Below are 21,707 nucleotides of genomic sequence, written 5' to 3' on the forward strand. Positions count from 1 at the left end.
AAATGACCAACTACTCATTCAATATTTTTTATGAAGGTCTTCTTACCACTAACAGAGGTATGACTGATGCAGCTAGTGGAGGTACTTTGTTAGATAAGACACTTGAGATAACAAAGAACTTGATTTTAAATATGGCTACAAATTCACAACAATTTGGAGTAAGGAATGATCCTCTTACAAAAAGAATCAATGAGGTAAGTACATCTTCCTTAGAAAATCAAATAGCTAATTTGACTTCTCTTGGTAGCCAGTTGGCTGTAAGGAATGTGCAACAGGTGAAGACATATGGTATATGTTCAGCATAAGGACATCCAACTGATATGTGTCCTACATTGCAAGAGGATTCCATAGAACATGCAAATGCAATTAGAGGATTTCTTGTTCCACCACAAAGGAAGTATGATTCTTAGGCAAATACATATAATCAAGGATGGAGGGATCATCCTAACCTTAGCTGGAGCATCTTTCCTAACCAACCCTTTGGTTTTAACCAAGTGCAACCTCGGTTTCAAAGGCAATCACAACTAATAGCTCAAGATCAAGGTATGTCTTCAGAGGATATTATCAAATGTCTTGCTACTAATACTATGAATTTTCAGAAAGAGACAAGGGCAAGTATCTAGAATTTGGATAATCAAATAAGCCAGCTGGCCACATTAGTTAGCAAGTTGGAAGTATAAGGGTCTAGCAAGCTTTCTTCTTAACCAATTAAGAACCCAAAAGAAAATTCATGAGCAATTGTGCTGAGAAGTGTCAAGAAAGTGAAAGTACTAACCAAGGACACTTCAGTTGAACAAAAGGTTGACCATAGAGTTGAAAAAGAAAAAATGGTTGATAAAAACAAAAAAGAATAGCAAGAGGTAGAAGTCCTCTCAAAGGTAAGTTCTTTTACACCTCTCTTAGATTATAAGCCTATACCTCCTTTTTCTAGCAAGTTTGCAAAGGCAAAGAAGGAAGAGTAAGAAAAAGGGATTTTGGATATATTCAGAAAGGTGGAGATTAACATCCCTCTTTTGGATGCCTTTAAGCAAGTGCCTAGATATGCAAAATTCTTTAAAAAGCTATGCACATTTGAAAGAAAGCTAAAAGGTAATGAGAAGGTAAGTGTGGGGGAGAATGTCTTTGTTACAATTCAAAAGAAATTACCTCCCAAATGCAAAAACCTTGTACGTTTATTATTCCATGCAAAATTGGTGCTACTAGATTTGTAAGGGCTATGTTAGATTTAGGAGTATCTATTAATGTCATGCCTAGATCCATTTATGCTTCTTTGAGTCTTGGTCCTTTATAAGAAATTGGTGTTATCATACAATTAGTTAATAGATATAATGCATATTCTGATGGGATAATTGAGGATATTTTAGTTCAAGTCAATGAATAGGCTTTCCCTACTGATTTTTTTTTTTTTTTTTAATTTTGGATATGGAGAATGATGATTCTCCTAATACTGCACCTATATTGTTAAGAAGACCATTCTTGAAAACTTTAAAACTAAAATAGATGTGCATGATGGTACTCTCTCTATGGAATTTGATGGTGAGATTATCTATTTTAATATTTTTAAAGCCATGAGATATCCTATTAATGTACATTATGATTGTAGTTTGGAAGTTATTGAACCTTTAGTGCAAGAAGCTTTTGAGCTAAGTAGAGATGACAAGTTGAATGTAGCTATTAGCTACAATTTGAATAATGGAGAAGCCACAATTGTATTAGGGGAGATGTGACTGGGAGATAAACTTGAAGAGATGGTTAAGGAGTTGAATGTGTTACCCCCGCAACATGACAGGTATGATGTTGCTAACATTGATTTGGATATATCTCACATAAAGCTTTCACTTTCCATTGAGCAAGCTTCCAAGCTAGAATTAAAGCCTTTACCTAATAACTTGAATTATGTTTTCTTAAGTGATGGAGAAACACTACCAGTCATCATTACAAAGAATCTAACTCCATTGTAAGAAGAGAAACTTATTAAAGAGCTGAAAGAGCATAAGATAGTAATTGGGTGGACTTTGAAGGAATAAGTACAACAACATGTGTCGACACCATATTTTGGCCGATCTCCAGAATCAATAAACTTTGAAACCGATCCCTAGCACTAAGTCTCCCTTTGCCAGCCAACCACATTTCCGATCTCTCCTCACGAGAAATTGAATCAATACTAAGTCCTCATATCAGTTAAAGCCTTACCGGTTTCTCAAATCACTCACCGACCTCTCAAACCAATTGTCAAGTCCCCTGATCAGTCAATTAAGTTTCCGATCTTTCTTGTCAAACGAGATTCAACCAACAGTAGGCCTTCGTGCCACTAGTCTTATTACTGATCTCTCATTTAAAAGTTTGGGAATGACAAAGTCAAGGTTTCGATCCGGTTTAATGATGATCCCAATCTCAAGTGTTCAAGACAAATTTCCACTTTTAAACAAATCCCGTTTAGCATTGGTTCCCTACCGATCTCATGCTTATTGTGTTTTTCGATCTCTCACACTTAGGTTAATAATCACTTTTAGTTGTTTCAATATGCTCAGACAATCAAATACATAAGCAATTCAGAGATTTTCCGACCACATCCAATCATTGAACAAAAAGGGATTTCATTTCATTTCATATTAAAATTTGTACAAGTCATTCGGCTGGGGGATCACCCCCAGCCTGAGTTACATTTTGCTCATTTCCTCTCTCACCCTCGGCCTCCTCTTCGCTCTCTTCTTCGTCTTGGGGAGCCAGGTCTACCATCCAAGTGAAATCCTCCTCAGGATATCGCTTCCTGAGCTCGGCCAAGAGGTCCCTGTGAGCATTTACATAAGCTCCGGCTTCCCGTGTCATCGCCTCTTCTTCTTTTGCTCTGAGCTCCTCAGTAAGGTGAGCAACTTCATCGGCTCGGAGCGCCTGAACTTCTTCGAGAGCATGATCTCGCTCGGCCAGAACTTGAGCCTGTTCGGCCAGCTTATCCTCATAAAACTTCATTCGCCCCTCAATCTGAGATATGTAGTTCTGAGCGGATGACAGTTGGGATCGGAGGGAAGCCGCTTCATGACCCATCCTCTCAACCTCTTTACCCAAGCGATGAGCCTTCTCCCGGACGATGTGCTGGTTCACCAAACACTCCACGTTCAGGCTCATGGATCGGGTCAGGATGTCATCAAGGTTGTCCGGGGACAGCCTGTCCCGATCCTCCCGAAGGCAGATGGTGGACCCCAATACCTTCGCAAAGCCTGGGTTCTCCCGAACAGTCCGATTCTTCTCCAGCGAGTGGATCAGAACTTGAGCACCTCGAGAAAGGGGCCTTACAGGAGGTTGGGAAGGACCCCCTTCCACACTCGGAACAACTGGAGGAGGTGGATGCGGCTCCTCCTGGTGAGGGGGAGATCGGACCACTTCTACGACCGGTGGTCCCGAGCGTTGAGACGAGCCTTCTTGTATTTCCCCGGGCTCATGACCAGGCGTTTGAAGCAGCTCGGAACGCTTCATCTCCCGTATCTTCCGGGAGATCTCTCTTTTCCGCTTCCGGCTCTCCTTGGAGGCTTCGCCACTTACCATACCTGCACAAAGAAGAGGTCAGTGAGATCGCTAAGGTCCAAAGATCTAAGATATAGAAAATACTGATGTCGAGGTCAGAGAGCTGAAGCCCACGATCTTGGCCAGTGACCAGCTGCATAGTCTAATGGTGCAGCTCGGCCGTCACTGCATCCAAACAAGAGAACTTCTCTCTGGACGCCTGTTCCTTCAACTCCATCACCATTGCACCCTCTTCCCTATTTAAGGCGATGTGCTTCGTAAGCAACGGACCCTGATGCAGCCAGCTCCGAGGGAAGCCCTCAAAACCATTCGGAATTTTGCTCCTCAGAATGAAGAAGCAGTTCTTCTAATTCTTCAGGGAGGAAGGCAGGTCGGTAAAAAGCCCACAATGGGGTTTCGCCTGGAAGAACCAATACTCATCGTCCTTTTGATGAGTTAGCCTGTGCAGTTCAGCGAACACCTTAGCTGTAGGTCGGAGTCCCTTAGCTCGGCATAGGCCTCGGAAGGCTACTAAGATCCTCCACAAGTTCGGGTGAACTTGGACGATGCACACTTGGTGATATTTTAAAACTTCCTTGAAGAAGTCGTCCAAAGGGAACCGTAGACCGGCTTTTAATTGTTCTTCGTAGATCATGATCATATCGTGCCCCTCAAAGAAGTGATCGACACGAAGATCACCATGGCACCTAATCAACTCGTAGGAATCAGGCCGAATGTTATACTCCTGGCTGAACGACTGCAGATCGGTTTCTTGAAGGACCGATGGCAACTCGTCCATGGGAAGATTTTCCCTCCCTGAAGAAGGTACATGCCTTGATGATGCTGCTTGCCCCCGAGCTGGAACGGAGACCCTAGGAGGTTCGGGTCGCGCGCTTGGCCCGACCACCTCTACTTCATCAGACGACCACGAGAACTGAATGGAAGGAGGGCTCGTCACTCTCTGACCCTCAGCGCAGCTCATTTTCAAAGGAAATAAAGAATTTAAACTAAAGGAAGGATCAAAACCCTTACCGGAGCTTGATCGGTGTCGGAAGAACTTGAGAAAATGAGAGAATTTTGAAGTTGTTCGCGAGAGACTGAAAATGACATAAGGGAGCAACTGGCTAACCCCACCCCTATTTATACTCGTCCGAGCATTTAATGCTCACGATGTTCCAGGCAACGCATCGGTTAGCGGGACTCGCCAGCTGTTCTGACACGTCTCACGAATATTCCAAAAATTCCATAAGGAGAGACCGGCTAGTTAGGGATCGGCTAATTAAGGCAAATGTTTGGAAGTACGGATCAGTTAAGGGTTGTTCAGTTAGGAACCAGATCGGATAAACACATCAGAGATCGGAAAATAATCAATGCAATAATAATAAGATGATAATTGACAAAATAAAATTTTTATTTCCAAAAGATCGGATTACATCATTTGGGCGATCTCTAGGGATCGGATTACATTAAAAGTCGGACTACATCATTTGGGCGATCTCTAGAGATCGGATTACATTGAAAGATTACATCATTTGGGCGATCTCTAGAGACCGGTGGAACATCCTATCTAAAAGGCCTATGTCAAAGCCTAGTCTCGTGGCTGAGTCAAAAGATGTGTTAGACCAGGAGACGGCTGTTGACATCAGATAGATGTACAGCTTAGATGGGGGGACTATGACTCTCATGAGAATGAGAGAGGTCATCATCAAAGTTACCGCTCGAAACCGAGCCGCTGTCGGAACACCCAGTGTGGTGAAAAGCCAGATGAACGCCAAGGAGCAGTCACCGGTGTTAAGGGAAATATTAGCAGTCTTCGCGCCCGAAATCAGTTCGCCATTTGTATCGGTCGAACGATTCGAGATCAACGAGATCGAGGTCCTCGATCCAGGTCGATAAGTTAGTCCGGTTCTCCCACTGTCATCGAATGAGGTTATCATAATTCTCCGATCACCGGGATCATAAATTTTCAGTCGGGGAACAAAGAGGTCCATCGGAAAAGAATCAAAAGCCACAATCATGGCCGGAACTACTGCCGGAACAGCTAGAACAGGAAAGTAAGAAAAAAAAAGAGGAAAATCAAATGAGGAAAATTTTTTCTGTCAGGGGTATATATAGAGGAGGATCAAGCATTTATTGCTAAGCAGAAAACGAAGCGAACGCTTCGGGAATCGAGGGAAATTAATGCTTTGACCGGACCAGACCTGATTAAAAGGAGGACCGGAATGATAGAGATCTGAAGAGGGGAGGCCGGTATGAGAGATCGGAAAAGCAACATGTTGAAAAGACCGGAAAGGAGGAGAGAACGGAAAACAAAGAGAATAAGATGCCTACCGCTGTCGTCATAATCAGAGCAGAGGTAGTTAAAGCGTTGCGGGTGAAATCTCAACCGCACGCCCCATAATCGCCCGCATTACTGACAGGTGCCAGAATATGTCATGACAGCGTTGTACCTTCCAATCTCCACCGTTGATCCGACTTGTAAAGACGAGCCCGGGACCCTTGGATCGAAGAAGAAGACGACAAGACCAGCGCCTTTCACTCCTAGCCCTCGGATCGCCCCGGATAAGAGAATTTGGGACCGTCAGATTAGAAGAGGAAAAGGACAAATATTCTGAAGGGGATCTCGGCCGTCTGTTCTGATTCTCTTTAATTCATGAGCCTCAGATCATGTTCTTTGAAATCCTGACCCTCCATCTCCCTCAAAATAGATCCTGACCCTTCAGGGGAAGCACCGGGTTCCTATAAATACCTGCATGAAAAACTATTCAACGGACGAAAAAAAAAAGGCAGTGACTATAGTGGAAGAACTCTGAAACTTAATTCAGTTCGTTACTCTGCTATTTTTTTAAGCTTTCATAAGAAAAAACTTTTGAAGCCAGTTTTCTAGAGTGTTTTCTTGCAAAAGGGATTCTTGGATACTGAAACTCCCTATTTTCAGTTCGTTCGTTATCCTGTGGTGCTCTCATTTTTAGCTCTTTATTTTCTTTATTTCCACTCCCATTGTTCAGGCTCAACCTCATTTAAACTCGGTTATCATTTCGACCCGATGGCATTCTAGCAAAGCATCTTTCGTTTCAAGGCGAACCTTAACCTTCCGGTTATCAATCTGCAGTCTTATTACGTTTTGGTCATTCCATACTTAGTTTAGTAGATTCAGCTCCCTACAGGTGAGTGCTCATATTGCCATTTCATTAATTGCTCGTTCTTATTTTACGTATTTCCTTTGTTCTTTTACGTACGTAGTTTTCTCTAAGTTTATATTGTGCTAAAGAATACGAAGAAGGTTACTCTCGGGTTTACTTCTTTGTTGATCAGTCCATCCTTTTTGTTAATCCTTGTTATTTCTGAATGTAAGTCTTCTAGTCTCGAATAGTGTATAAAAAGTCAGATAAAATGTAGGTAATGGCATCTTAAGGGTCTCTTTATAAGTAATGAAAGGTCTGAGTAATAAGTCAGGAAAATAGTTAGGCCGAATCACTGAAATAACACAAAAGACAATCGGGTAAGACGTCACAAGGCAGGATAAAACCGAACCTTAGGTAAATAAATGGAATAAACCGGGTATCAGAGGGTACTGGTAAGGCGACCACATAAGAAGATCGGGAAATTCAGTTTAGTGTCCCCGGTCTAGTCACAAGGTACTAATGAGTCGAAAGAAGCCTTATTCCGATCCCCATCATCTTCGAATGCCAAAACCCTTAGTCTTAGGCTCTTACGAGGTATAATTGAAATTAAACTTCGAGAGGTCGGAAAAATCCTTATCCGACTCCCATTAAAACAAAAGAGACCGGAGGAGAGTTCTTATCCGGTTCTCAACCCAAAATTTTAATAAATACTCAAAAGAGATCGGAAGAGAGTTCTTATCTAGTTCTCAATCTAAAATTAAAACAAAATGCTTAAAAGAGATCGGAGGAGAGTTCTTATCCGGTTCTCAATCTAAAATTTAAAATAAATACTCAAAAGAGATCGGAGGAGAGTTCTTATCCGGTTCTCAATCTAAAATTTAAAAAATGTTTAAAAGAGATCGGAGGAGAGTTCTTATCCGGTTCTCAACCAAAATTTTAATAAATACTCAAAAGAGATCGGAGGAGAGTTCTTATCCGGTTCTCAATCTAAAACTTTAATAAATATTTAAAAGAGATCGGAGGAAAGTCCTTATCCAATCCCCAAAATTGAATTCTAACAAAATAGCCCTTCAAATAAAACTAACATACAACAGTAACTCACTAAGGTTGTCTCATTTACTTATGTATCTGGGTAATCCGAATTAGTGAAAAATCAAATATTCCTTTTGTCAAAAGGATTAACATTTCCATTCAAGCCCTCCTAACTACCAATTCTAATTTATAAAAAACGTGAAGTTAAATCTGCTTACCCTTATTGAGGGATGAGGTGGGGTGCCTAACACCTTCCCCACCCGTTTACGGACCCCGAACCTAGAATCTCTGTTTTGAAGTGGTTTTATTTTAATTTATTTTCACAAATGGTTTTCTTTAATTTTCCTCAAAATTAAAGTGGCGACTCCTCACTCTTTCCCACTTCGGTGAGGGTTCGTTCAGGCGATCGCAAAATACATTGCGACAACATGTATGCATCGTATCTTGCTTGAAGAAGGAGCAAGACAGTAAGGGAGACATAAAGGAGGTTGAATTCGCCCATGATGGATGTGCTGAAGAAAAAGATACTAAAGCTCCTTGATATAGGTGTAATCTATCCTATTTCAGATAACAAGTAGGTGAGCCTTATTCATGTTATTCCTAAGATGACAGGCATCACTGTGGTGAAGAATCAGAACAATCGGTTGGTTCTTATAAGAATTCAAAATGGATGAAGAGTGTGCATTGATTATAGGAAGTTGAATAGCTCAATAAGAAAAGACCACTTTCCATTGTCATTCATGGATCAAATGCATGAAAGTTTAGCTAGTCGTTCTCATTATTATTTTCTTGATGGTTATTCAAGTTATAATCAAATTGTGATAGATTGTGAAGATCAATAGAAGACTATAAACACATGCCCTTTTGGCACATTTGTATACCGATGCATGCCTTTTAGACTTTGCAGTGCTCTAGCTAGATTCCAAAGGTGTATGATGAGCATTTTCTCAGATTACGTAGAGCACATCATTGAGGTATTTATGAATGATTTTACTTTTATGGAGATTCTTTTGATGCATGCTTACATAATCTTACAGTTATGTTAGATAGATGCATTAAAACTAACCTTGTGTTGAACATTGAAAAACGTCATTTTATAGTTGAGCAAGTTATAATTTTTAGGCATATTGTGTCATCTAGGGGAATTGAGGTTGATAAAGCTAAGATAGATGTTATACATGCATTACCTTATTCCATAAATGTGTGGGAAGTGCATTCTTTTCTTGGACGTGCAAATTTCTATAAAAAAAGGTTTATCAAAGATTTTTCCAAAATTGCATTACCATTGTGTCCCCTACTAGTAAATGATGTAGAGTTCAGATTTGATGTAATGTAAACAAGCATTTGACAAGTTGAAAGAGCTTCTCACTACTGCATCCATCATTCATCCTCTAAATTGGGATCTACCTTTTGAAAATGACAAGGCTATAGGGCCTGTTATGGGGTGAAGAGTATGGAAGGTATCTCATGCGATTTACTATACTTCAAAAACATCAGAGGATGCTAAATGCAACTATTCTACGATTGAAAAAGAACAATATGCTTATGTGTTTGTTTATCATCTTAGCATATTGGAGCAAGAAAAAGATGCATTACCTTTGTAAGAATTTTTCCTAAATGAGCACTTGTATGCACTTGATGGAGGTGAAACATGGTATGCTGATATTGCTAATTATTTAGTTACCAAGTCTTTTCCTCCTAATTCTACTAGAGCTCAAAAAGGTAAAATAAAGAGTGATGCAAAATACTATGTTTAGGATGAGCCATATTTGTGGAAGTATGGAGCTAATCAAGTGATTAGAAAGTGTGTTTCTCAATCTAAATATAACTTTGTTTTCACCTTTTGTCACTCATATAAAGTGGAGGTCACTTTGGACCAAAAAGAATAGCTTCTAAGGTACTTAAATGTAGTTTCTTTTAGCCTACTTTATTTTGTGATGCTTATATGTTTTTCAAGATATGTGAACAATGCCAAAGAATAGGTAATTTAACTTCGAGAGATCAAATGCCTCTTTCCCCTATACTTGCACGTGAAATTTTTGATGTTTGGGGTATTAATTTCATGGGGCCATTTCATTTTTCTTTTGGTTATGTTTATATTATTCCTGTTGTTAATTATGTTTCAAAGTGTGTGGAAGCTAAAGCCACCAAGACTGATGACGCTAAAGTTGTTGTGGATTTTATGAAGTCTCACATATTTAACAAGCATGGAATCTTGAGAACTCTTATAAGTGATAGAGGAACTCATTTTTGCAATAGAATAGTGAATACAAATAGGAAGGATTGGAGTTTGAAGCTTAATGATGCATTATGGATGTATAGAATAGCACATAAGACACCAAAAGGAGAAAACTAAAGACTTCCATGATAAGATGATTTTGAGGAATCAATTTGAAGTTGGACAAAAAGTGCTTTTTCCCCATTAAAGGCTTATGCTTTTTCCAGGTAGTTAAGATCTAGATGGATTGGTCCTTTTGTTATTACTAATGTTTTTCCACATGGTGCAGTTAAGATCCAAAGTTTAACAACAAATAAGGCATTTAACATGAATGGACATAGGCTCAAACTGTACTATGAAGGTTTCCAACTTTGCAATGTGGAGGAAGTAGATTTGGAGGAGTCACAGTATGTTGGATGAGAAGAAGGCTTAAAGTCGAGCATGAGACTTTAAACAAATACGCTGCTTGGGAGGTAACCCAAGAATCAAACAGATTTGGATTTCTACCTCCCTACTTTCTATTTTCTTATTTTTAGTTTCTCTTCTTTGCATGATAAATTACATTTGAGATAATTATAAAATTTAAGTGTGGGAGAAGGTTTTTATGTCTTTAGCTCTTTTCTTTTTTCAGTTAATTTTTCTTTTGAAACTTATAGGTTTTGTATTTTTAGGTTCTTTTCATAGATTGATGAGGTTATGCACATTATGAGTATGGATTGATTGTGTTTAATAAGAGCATGAATATACTGGATATATTGACTTGCAACTTAGGCTTTCTTTATGTTATAATTGAATTGAAAGATTGAATATGCTAATATGGAAGATCAATATCTTTTGTGAGCTTTTAAGCCTATAATTGAAACATCAATATCAATCTACTTCTTTGTTGTGTGGATATTCATTCCTTGATTATGTATCGGTAGAACTTTTTTTGAATCTTTTTGAGATTACATAGATAAATGCATGCATTTAAGCAATGAAAACAAATTAGGTGTAGCCATTTGAGCCTAAATAGCCAACTTATTGCCAATTAAGAGTTGTCCCTCTAGTGAAACAATTTTGAGCCTACATTATTCCTATTCTTTGTGATTGAGCCATGTTATAAGCCTTAGTCTATAGAACAAGTGTTTCCATTCTAACCATAGGATTAGTAGAGCATTTTGAACTTTTTGAATAGGTTTTGGTTGGAATGTATGTAAAAGTGGTAGTGAATTGGGGATATGAGCTTGAAAGTATATAATTGATGTTCACTTGACACAAAAGCAAAGTGAAAAGTAAAAATGAAAAACAACAACTTGGGTGCTTTGAGAGAAGACTTAAGATAACTTAAAATTAATTTTTTCCAAAGTAATAATTTCCATTTATTGAAAGAATTGGATTAGGCCTATAATTGATTGAAATGTGAATCTAACTCTGGAATGCTTTTATTAATTGATATTCAAGTTTAGTTGATTATTTTAGATTTTATTTCCTTTAATTAGATTTAAGTGCACTTGCAGGATTTTACACAATAAAGGCATAATATTAATAAGGTGAAAAGTTAGCATTGTCTATTTAAGTATCCAAACAACATTAATGAAGAATTAAAAGTTACAAGGGTAATAATTACCCTCTTGTTAACCTCGTACCAAATACCTCTTAGTAGTTAGTTTTTAAGTTATTTATTCTAACATGACATTTATTAAATTGAAAAGTTATATTTTCATGAATTGATAGCTTCAGATAGACATATTATGAGATATTAAAGTATCAATCTGTACATTTTGAATTTGTCGAGGCTGCGGGTAGGTAGAAAATAGAATTAAAATTGTTTCTTAATAAGTGTCAATTTAACAAAAAGAAAATGTAATTTTTAATCTGACAAATGCCACATCAGTAAAAATAACTTAAAAACTATTTACTGAATATTATAAAGTAGTTTTATGTTACTTAAATTAAAAATTAAAAAGTTTAGTATTACAAATCAAAGTTTAAATATCTTATTATTATATGCCTTAAAGTTAGGTATCGTGTATGTAATTAACCTGACAATCAAATGACTGATTATGAACATCATCATTGTTTAGATTCGTCAAGAATTTGATATCCATCATCTGTACGAGGTACATATTCTAACGCACAATCTGTTAGGATGCTAATCTTAGGGCACTTGCCCTTTACCCTAATAAGTTTATGGTATTTTGAATACAACCATTCTTTCATTGTTCTTCAAATTTTCACTTTCACTTCATTCATTCCTAACAATTTCACTTTCATAGTATTTAACTTATAAGTCAATTTAAAAATAAATATTTAATTATTTAGTAAAATTATTTTAAAATAGCTTTAAATAATTTAAGTGTTTAGTTAAAAAATAATTTAAAAATAATTTAATTTATCAAAATGACAAAAAAAGATATGTAGTTAAGTGTTATAGTTGTCAAAATATGAATAATATTAATATTTTTAAAAATTATTAAGATAATATAATTTTTTATTTAGTCAAAGAGTAATTTTAAAATAAGTGGATAAATCATAAGTCAAATAAATACTCTCTAATTCAAATAATTTTTTAATTTACCAACTGATTTTAATAAATTTTAATAACTGATTAGTAATTTTAAAATTAATTACTAATAATATATTTAAAATTTTAAAATTTTTCTAATATGGATTTAATTATTTTAATTAAAAGAATCATAAATCGATTGTGTTACTGATTTTTTTTTTTAGTGGCAAGTTGCCTTATTTAATAAGTTATCATCATTTCATGAATGACTTTTTTACTTTTCTATTTTACTTTGATACCAAAATGGATAAAATAATTTTCTTTTATAATTATAAATTTACTATTTTAAAATAATATAATTTTAAAATTTTTTATATTTAATGACTATTTATTTATTAATTAATTGATATTTAATATGACTAATGTTTTTTAGCATATGTTTGCACGGCAAAGAATGTAACAGCGAATAAGAAAATTTGTTTTTTGTCATAGTAAGACAATTTTTTTAAGAAAACAAAGGAAAATGCTAGCGGCCAATTGTGTGTGTCCTTTAGTCTAGAGTAACGTGGCATTGGGTACACTTGCCTGCATGTCCTTTTTGCTTTTTATTGTACAATTATTATATCACATGGTTTCATAAAGTTAGTGTTATCTATTATTGTTGTATTAACTTATAATTTAATTTTTTTTATATGTATTTTTAAAAAAAAATTATATTAATTAATTAATAAAATTTAAAATTAATGAAATTTTTCTTTCATAACAAGTGTAGTAATACAATAAAATTAAGAGAACTAAATTAAGAATATAAATTAAAATTATTCAAATATCTAAAAAAATACTTATATTATATTCTAATTATATGTATTCAAGATATATTCTTATTTATTAATAATATCTTTTATTTTATTTGATTTGAAAATTTTGACTTATTATATATAATAATTTTTGGCTTTCAAATTTTTTCATTATTCATAATTTTTTAAAAATTGAAATTATTTCTTATAATTGACAATTTATTTTTTTTTTTAGCTTTTTACTATTATAATCAATTCTTTAGTTTTTGAAAATTTGAGCTTGATTCTAAACATTTATTATTTTTAGTTAGCAGTAAAAAATAAATAGAAAGTAAAAAATTTAGTATGTTAATTGGCTAGAAGAGAGATTAATAGTCAAAATTATAAAACATTTGCTTCTTTAAATCAAATTTAATTATGGATCAAAAATACTTTAAAATCATTCTAAAATTGTAAAAAAAAAAATTAACTATAATTATAAAAATTTGAAAAAAAAATTTAACACTATAAGTGTTTAAATGACATAGTAGTATTTATTATTTATAAAATAATTAATGAATTAAGATATCTACAAGGATTTTTTGAAATGGCATTTATAATAAAATTAAAATTATAAAAATAATTTGATTAGTTGATAAATTCTCCTATTCATATTTTTATATTAATTAATTAATCATTAAAAAAGAATATAAGAATATAAATGTAAACTTTTGTTAATGATTAGATGAATTTTATAATTTTATAATTTTATTATTATTATTATTATTATTATTATTATTATTATTATTATTATTATTATTATATACGTAATTCAATATAATATATATTAAAAAAATTTAACAAATTGAAATATTTATGATGGAAAAATATATATTATAAATATATTTATAAAAATTTAAATTATACATTTAAAAATATATTATTATAATTATATATCATATATTATTTTTTATTCTTTAACATAACTTTAAATACTTATATTTTGAATAATTAGATAATAAAATAAAACGTATTTAAATAGATAAAAAAAAATTGAAATGAATGAGCTTTTAAATTAGATATTATGATATTTTATTCTATTTTAATACAAATAAAATTTTATTTTTTATTTTAAATTATTAATTATTCAAATAAAGTCTTAACATTTTTGTAAAAATTACTTTTCAAACTAGTTTTTAATAAATTTATAAATTAAAATATTTTATTGATTAAAAAAGATAGAATTTAATTGAAAATAAAACAAATTAATAAAAAGAAATCAAAGCACTTTTCAATTTTATTTAAACTGCTAATTTTATTAATTTTACCAAAATTGTAAAATTAGAGTCAGTTTTATTTTATTTAACTAAATTAGTTAAAATTCAAATGCATTCAAATAATTTTATTAATGTTTTCAATAAATTTTTTTAATTTATTACAACTTAAAATAATTTGAAAATATAAATATATTTAATTTTATTATTAATGAAAATAAAATAAATGAAAAACTGCTTATATATAAAAATGAATTTTAAGTTTTGTCAGACTTATAATTTTATCAATATTAATATTTTTTAGAAAGAGAAACTATAAATTTATAACCTTATAAGGTAGTTATTTATTAAAAATTCAAATTTTTAATTTTAATACTCAACTCAACTCAACTTTTATCCCAAAAATTTGGGGTCGGCTATATGGATTCGCTTTCTCCACTTTGAATGATTTTGGATTAAATCCTAAGAAATGTGTAATACTTTTAGGTCATGTTGTACTACTCTCATCCAAGTCAATTTAGGTCTACCCCTTTTTTTATTTCTATCCTCTAACCTAATGTGCTCTACTTGTCTAACTGGAGTCTCCATATGTCTACGCTTCACATGACCAAACCACCTCAATCTCCCTTCTCTCAACTTATCTTCAATTGGCACCACTCCTGCCTTTTCTCTAATACTCTCATTACGGACTTTATCTAGTCTAGTATGGCCACTCATACACCTTAACATTCTCATCTCTGCAACTCTTATCTTAGATGCATATGACTCTTTCAGTGCTCAACACTCACTACCATATAAAATAGCCGGTCGTATGCCTGTACGGTAAAATTTTCCTTTCAATTTATTGGGAATCTTACGATCACATAAAACTCCTGTAGCACGTCTCCACTTCAACCATCCGGCTTTAATCCTATGACTAACATCCTCCTCACATCCCCCATCTACTTGAAGGACTGAGCCTAGATATTTAAAGTGATTACTTTAGGACAGTATCACTCTATTCAAACTAACTCCTTTCCTATCACCAGTTTGGCCTTCACTGAACTTGCAATGCATGTATTCTGTCTTCGTTCTACCTAACTTAAAACCCTTTGACTCTAGAGTACTTTTCCAAAGTTCTAGCTTTCTATTGACTCCTTCTCGTGTCTCATCTATCAGAACAATATCATCTGCAAACATCATGCACCAATGAATACTCTCTTGTATATGTTTCGTCAGTTCATCTAAAACTAATGTAAAAAGGAAAAGGCTTATGGCTCATCCTTGGTGTAATCCAATTGAGATCGGAAAATCTCTTGTGTCCCCTCCCACTGTGCGCACAATAGTAGTTGCTCCTTCATACATATCTTTCAATACTTGTATGTACCTAATAGATACCCTCTTTTGTTCTAACACATTCTATAAGAACTCTCTTGGATCACTATCATAAACCTTCTCCAAATCAATAAAAACCATGTGTAGATCTTTCTTCACATTTCTATATTTCTCTATCAAGCTTCTAATGAGAAAGATCGCTTACATAGTTGAACGACCGGGCATGAAACTAAATTGATTGAGAGAGATAGAAGTATCATGACGTAGTCGATACTCCACAACTCTCTCTCACAACTTCATAGTATGGCTCATGAGTTTAATTCCCCTCTAGTTTGAGCAACTCTGTATGTCTCCCTTATTTTTAAAAATAGGTACTAAAATACTCTTCCTCCATTCATCAGGCACTTTCTTTGAGTTTAAAATCTTATTAAATAATTTAGTTAACCATGCCACTCCCATATCTCCCAAATACTTCCACACTTCAATTGGTATTTCATCGAGTCCACAGGCTTTACCCACTTTCATTCTCTTAAGTGCTTCCTTTACTTCTAAAGATCTAATCTTTCTAGTATAATTCACATTCTTTTCTATTGTTCTATAATCTATATTCACGCTATTACTATTTTGACTATTATTAAAGAGATCATTAAAATAATTTTTCCATCTTTCTTTAATGTCCTCATCTTTCACCAACACTTTTACTTCTTTATCCTTAATGCACCTAACTTGATTGAGATCTTGACATTTCCTTTCTCTCCTCCTTGCTAATCTATAAATATCTTTCTCCCTTTCTTTAGTTCTAAGTTGCTCATATAACTTTTCAAAGGCCTGTGCTCTTGCTTGACTAACTGCCTTATTTGCCTCTTTCTTTGCTATCTTGTACTGTTCATATGCCTCATTATTATCACATTTAGGTAATTTCTTATACCATTCCCTTTTTCTCTTCATTGCCTTTTGTACTTCCTCATTCCACCACCGTCTCTCTTTTGAGGGTGGTCCATGTCCTTTAGACTTTCCAAGTATTTTTCTAGCTACTTCTCTAATCTTTGATGCCATCTGTATCCACATATCATTGGTCTCCATATCCAGCTTCCATACTTCAGACTCGAGAAGCTCATTTTTTAACTTCACTTGCTTTACTCCTTTGAACTCCCACCACTTTGTTCGAGCTACACTATTTCTTTTGACCTTACTTGAATTGTTCCTAAACTTGACATCCAAGACCACTAACTGATGTTGACTTGTTAAAGCCTCTCCTGGAATGACCTAGCAATCCTTGCATAGAGCTCTATTTGTCTTCCTAGTTAAGAGGAAGTCAATTTGGCTTCTATGTTGCCCACTTTTGAAAGTCACTAAATGTGACTCTCTTTTTATAAAGTAGATATTTGCTAGTATTAGGTCGTATGCCATAGCAAAATCCAGGATGCTTTTTCTCTTCTCATTTCGACTGCCAAAACCAAAACCTCCATGAACATTCTCATAACCTTGTCTATCACTTCCTACATGTCCATTCAAATCTGCACCAATGAAAACATTCTCTTCATTCAGTATGCTTTGCATTAAATCATCCATATCTTCCCAAAACCTTTGTTTACTCTCACTGTCTAGTCCTATTTGTGGGGTATAAGCACTAACTATATTTATTATTTCTCCTTCTAGTACTAGCTTTACTAGTATAATTCTATCTCCTACTCTTTTCAAAGCTATTACTGCGTCTTTCAATGTCCTGTCTATGATTATGCCCACTCCGTTCTTGTTTCTCTCCTTTCCTGTAAACCACAGTTTGTACCCTGAATTACTCACTTCCTTACTTTTCTCTCCTACCCATTTAGTCTCCTGAATGCAAGCAATATTCACCCTTCTCCTTTACAAGGTATCCACAAGCTCCATTAATTTTCCTGTAAGTGATCCAACATTCCAAGTACCAACCCTAATCCTCCTCCTATCCTATTCCTTCCTAATTGGTCTCCTTCTATGATATCTTCTATTATTTTCTATGTCTATCTTGTGTTCTGTTCCACTATTTATTCTACTATCTGTCCTATGGACTAACTTCTTTACCCACACCCGTCCATGATGTGGGAACCCTTGCTCACTTAACACCACACCCGGGCGGTAGCATGGCGCGTCGCTTTCAGTGAACGCCCTACACCCTTGCATATTTCTCACTACACTCGGGCTCCGATGTAGCGCGTCGTTAGTAGAGGACGCCCCAACGTTTATATCATTTGAATCCATATCATAGGGTGTGACGAAATTTTTATGCTGGTTGTCACCTACCGTAACCCTCCTCCTTTATCCGGGCTTGGGACCGGCTAAGCACAAACTATTTAGGCGGAGTTCAAATTTTTAATTTTAATATTTAGTTAAAATTTATTTGTCATTATTTTAAAAAATAATAATAAATTTTTAATAAATAAAATAATTATCATTGAGCAAGATTTAATTTGTTTAGTAAGAATTAAATAATTAATTTTTTAATAATGATGCTATAATTCATTAAAAGATTTTTTTAATCTATTATATATATATATATATATATATATATATATATATATATAAGTTACATATTAAAATTGCACTATGAATATATTCGATGAAACGAATATGAATAATGGGTAATGCAAGGTTGGATTATTTTTTAAAAGCCGTAAAGTTTATTTTCTTTTAGAATTTTGCCTAAATATTAATGGTTTTATTTATTTATTTAAAGAAAATTTATTATTTATATTTTATAATTTAATAAAATTAATTATTTAATCTTTTATTTTAAAAAATGTGTTGGTTAGCCTTTATATTTTTATTTTTTTATTCTTTAATCCGTTTATTTAATTTAAATTAAATTTTTTATTATTTAATATATTTAAAAGAGATATAAATTATTATCATAAGATTAAATAGTGTGGAACTAGAAATTATATAATTATATATTTTAAATTATAATGACTAAATAAAAATCAAAATAATATCTAAAATAATAAGAGAAATAGAATAAAAATATAAAATTAATTAATATATTTTTAAAATAAAAAAAATTAAATAACTAATTTTATTAAAATTGAGGGACTAATAGCAATTTTCCTAATTCAAAAATAAGATACAACGGGCAGAAAAACAAGATCAAACAAACAAACGTTTGAGGAGCGTACAAAAAGCGGCGGATTATGACATTGATTGATATTCTAAAACAGGAGGGAAAAATACTTTCCTTCGATTTTGTCCCTTTCCTTTTCCTTCCCTTCCTCTTCAAGCCTTCTCTATTTATTTCTCCACATTTCATTCTCCCACTTCCACTCACCCTCCTCTCTCATGGATTTATCTGTCAACAACCCAAATCCACAAACAGTTAAGAGAATGATTTTGATCTCTCTAGCTTTATCGAAATCTCTTTAACATTTTACGTGTGTAATGCTTTATCAGAAAACAGTCTCTCTCTCTCTCTCGTTTCTTGGGATTTCCTCTTCGTTTGGTGCCTCTGCGTATTGATTAAGGCCTTTGAGCCTTACCATTTTCTTAACAATGGGGAATTGCCTTACCCACTCTAAGAAATCGAATGCTGAGATCGCTCCTTACGATTTCATCAAATCTACCACAGCTGTTAAATTGTATGGCTCTCCCACCGCCGGCTGCACTGCCTACATCCGCTTCGCACTTCTATATAAGACCCTTTCTGTCCATTTTTTCCCCACCACCGACACGCCCAATACGCGACCAGTCCTCCAAATCGGTTCTGAAACTGTTTCAGGGACGCGCGAGATGTTGCTCCGATTTATCGACGCGAAATTACCGCAGCCGCCGTTGGTAATGAAGGAGAGTGATGGGTTTGGTGAAACGACGCCGTGGGTAGTGAGGGCGGTGTTGTTGCAACATAGGAGCATGAGGTGGCACCTGGAAAGGATGGTGAGGTGGGGAGACGACCTGGTGACGCGTGGAGGGAGGAGGAATGGGGATCCGGCAATGGGTACTCCGAGGATGGAGATAAGAAAATTTAGCAAGAGCTACTCACAGTTGCTGGAGTTCATGCTTGAACACGCGCAGATGGAGGAGCGCGTGGTTTTTCCTATCCTGGAAATGGCTGATCGAGGTGAGAACTGTAGTTTCGAAAAATGAATAAGTTTGTTAATTATCGTTATTTATGTACTGTGTCGAACTGCAGATTAAAGTTTAAATTATATGGTAAGATATCAGAAAATATTTATTTATTTTCAATCTTCATGCTCCGATTGAAATTAATCGAAAATTTCACATTTCTGAATACGATTTCAATATTATTGATCTAAAGCTCTTTGGGCAATTTTCTTGCATATATACCCATGTCATATGATACATATAGTTAATTTTGTTTTTATTAACTGCATATCCATATAAAAAAAAATTGCAGATAATGCATATATTAAAATCTTTTTTAATTTAATATGATAAATGTTAAAGCTAAAATGTGCAATTAAAAAAAAAAGAAAAATTACAGTGGTTTGTGTAAATTTGTTTGCTACTCATAAATGCTTGTTTGGCATTACTTTTAGTTTCTTAAAAATATAATTTTGAACTATTTTTCATATGCTTTATAACTTTAGTAGTCAAGCGATACTTGAAATGATTTTTTCAGATCTCACATCGGTTATGGAGTGTGTGTGTGAACGTAGATTATATGGAACAATGACTCTATTGAAATTGTATGGTTTCGGTAGTTCATCCTCGTGTGTGTTTTATTTTCAGACTTAAATTAATTTTAAAATTTTTTTATTTGTCAAGCAAATTACACTATGTGTGTGTGTTCCATTTTTTTATTCAAAATGGAACAAAAGCTACATGTGAAACATTAAAGAACTCATTTGAAAAATCCTTCGCTACCTAAAGAAAATACAATTAAAAAAATAATAATAATAGTACTTGAAGGATGCTTAGCTGTTTGTGAGAGCAATAATAATATATCTGGTGAAGATAATTGTGAATTGACTGTGATGATGCAGGGTTATGTAGAGCTGCAAATGAAGAGCATGCAAGGGACTTACCAATCATGAATGGAATCAAAGAAGACATTAAATCCATTGGAGTTCTAGACACCGGAAGCCCTGACTACCAAGATGCTCTCTACAACCTTTCTACTCGGCTCAAATCATTAATGGTATAAATCTTAGTATCATTTTGTGCCTTAAAGTTTGTAAATCTTGTAGTGTATTGCAAGTTAAGTTTCAGTCCAACTAGCACCTCTGTTTGATGAATGTGGGGGGAATGAGGTAGACTTTTTCTTTTTTGTGGTTATATGATTTACAATACCTTTTTTTGGGTTGAAAAGAAGAGACTATTCTTTGGGAACGTCTGATTTGAACTTTTGTGATGTGCTAATAGGAACGTTGTAAAGAGCACTTTGAGGAGGAGGAGAGAGATGTATTGCCATTGATGGAGGCTGTGGAGCTGAGCAAAGAGCAGCAGTTGAGGGTTTTGGAGCAGTGTTTTGATCTAATGCAGGGAACTAATTCACATTTGTTCAACTTCCTAATTGAAGGCCTTCTCCCTTGGGAAGCCATGCATTACTTAGATTTGATCTTGAGGTGCAAAGACGAAGAAAAGGCAGCCTCCATGCTTTGCAGGATTATTGAATGAGATCTGGAGACTGGTTCCATTTATATAGGTGCATAATAAGAATGCATTATAGAATTTTTATTTGTTCATAGAACCAATGATAACGAATCACCGAATTTCGACATGTTCATAGAATTAATGATGTTTTCTCTACTCTTATGGGGAAGAAAATGATATTAGTTTGTAATGCTTTGGGTTTGCATTTCTGTTGGTGCATTTTGAGAATGGTATTTTTTTAGTTTGTAATGGTATTTTGAGAATGTTCATATGTGCAACCTTGGAATGTAGGATGCTTAATTTGCAATAGCATAGTTTTTATCTTGGGGTCCCGTAGGGCCCAGATAATATAGTATTGTTGGGTTTTATTCTTAAGCAGAATTGATTAGTTGGCAAGCG

General features: G+C 34.2%; 1 protein-coding gene across 1 annotated transcript; it reads left to right on the forward strand.

Moving 5' to 3' along the window:
- The first annotated feature begins 18,923 nt into the window (after nucleotides 1-18,923).
- LOC131173437 (uncharacterized) lies at nucleotides 18,924-21,502 on the forward strand. The gene is made up of 3 exons (XM_058135797.1): nucleotides 18,924-19,812; nucleotides 20,699-20,853; nucleotides 21,078-21,502. Exons 1-3 carry the CDS (start codon nucleotides 19,248-19,250, stop codon nucleotides 21,330-21,332), a joined length of 975 nt encoding a protein of 324 aa, XP_057991780.1. The 5' UTR covers nucleotides 18,924-19,247; the 3' UTR covers nucleotides 21,333-21,502.
- The last annotated feature ends 205 nt before the right edge of the window (nucleotides 21,503-21,707 follow it).

The sequence above is a fragment of the Hevea brasiliensis genome, chromosome 14 (genome assembly GCF_030052815.1).
Source record: "Hevea brasiliensis isolate MT/VB/25A 57/8 chromosome 14, ASM3005281v1, whole genome shotgun sequence".
NCBI classification, from domain to species: domain Eukaryota; kingdom Viridiplantae; phylum Streptophyta; class Magnoliopsida; order Malpighiales; family Euphorbiaceae; genus Hevea; species Hevea brasiliensis.

Bases quoted from the DNA above. Each gene is read 5' to 3' on its own strand.
- LOC131173437 (XM_058135797.1), top strand. From the start codon at position 19,248: ATGGGGAATTGCCTTACCCACTCTAAGAAATCGAATGCTGAGATCGCT. The intron at 19,813-20,698 runs GTGAGAACTGTA...GTGATGATGCAG, and splicing joins CCTGGAAATGGCTGATCGAG to GGTTATGTAGAGCTGCAAAT. The intron at 20,854-21,077 runs GTATAAATCTTA...ATGTGCTAATAG, and splicing joins CTCGGCTCAAATCATTAATG to GAACGTTGTAAAGAGCACTT.